This window comes from Meleagris gallopavo, chromosome 24, assembly GCF_000146605.3.
Source record: "Meleagris gallopavo isolate NT-WF06-2002-E0010 breed Aviagen turkey brand Nicholas breeding stock chromosome 24, Turkey_5.1, whole genome shotgun sequence".
Taxonomy (NCBI): domain Eukaryota; kingdom Metazoa; phylum Chordata; class Aves; order Galliformes; family Phasianidae; genus Meleagris; species Meleagris gallopavo.
The window spans coordinates 1540560-1541027 of record NC_015034.2 but is presented as its reverse complement, the minus strand read 5'-3'; the positions used below and the strand labels follow the sequence as shown (position 1 = coordinate 1541027).

At 68.4% G+C, this 468-nt stretch overlaps 1 protein-coding gene across 1 annotated transcript in view; it reads left to right on the top strand.

Moving 5' to 3' along the window:
* Window positions 1–267: 267 nt before the first annotated feature.
* The window catches only part of ATP6V1B2 (ATPase H+ transporting V1 subunit B2), an 8338-nt gene continuing 8137 nt past the window's right edge, over window positions 268–468 (top strand). Inside the window, exon 1 of the mRNA XM_010723099.3 lies at window positions 268–405. Coding sequence (XP_010721401.1) covers window positions 297–405 — 109 coding nt within the window. The 5' untranslated portion in view covers window positions 268–296. The remainder of the gene's footprint in view (window positions 406–468) is intronic.

Below are 468 nucleotides of genomic sequence, written 5' to 3'. Positions count from 1 at the left end.
CTATCCCCAACCTCACCCTCTCCCCCTATCCCTATCCGTATCCCTATTCCTATCCCTATCCCTCACCCTCTACCCCTACCCCTACCCTTACTCTTATCCCCATCCCCTTCCCCTATCCCTACTCCTACCCCTATCTCTACCCCTATCCCTGTCCCTGTCCTTCACCCCCTCCCCCCCCCGCAGCACCCTGGCCAGCTCCCTCCTCTCCCCTACGATCCCCGCCCCGTGCGGGCGGGGCGCGGCGGCTCTATATCAGCGCATGCGCAGCAGGCCTCCCAGCTGGAGCAGCGCACAAGATGGCGGCGGTGGCGGCGGTGCGGGGGATGATGAACAGCGCCGGGCCCGGCGGGGCGCGAGAGCAGGCGGCGGCCTTGACGAGGGACTTCCTGTCCCAGCCGCGCCTCAGTGAGTGCGGCCGGGAGCGGGCTGCGCGGAGGGACTGGGGCGGTGGAGAAACCTTTCCCGGCC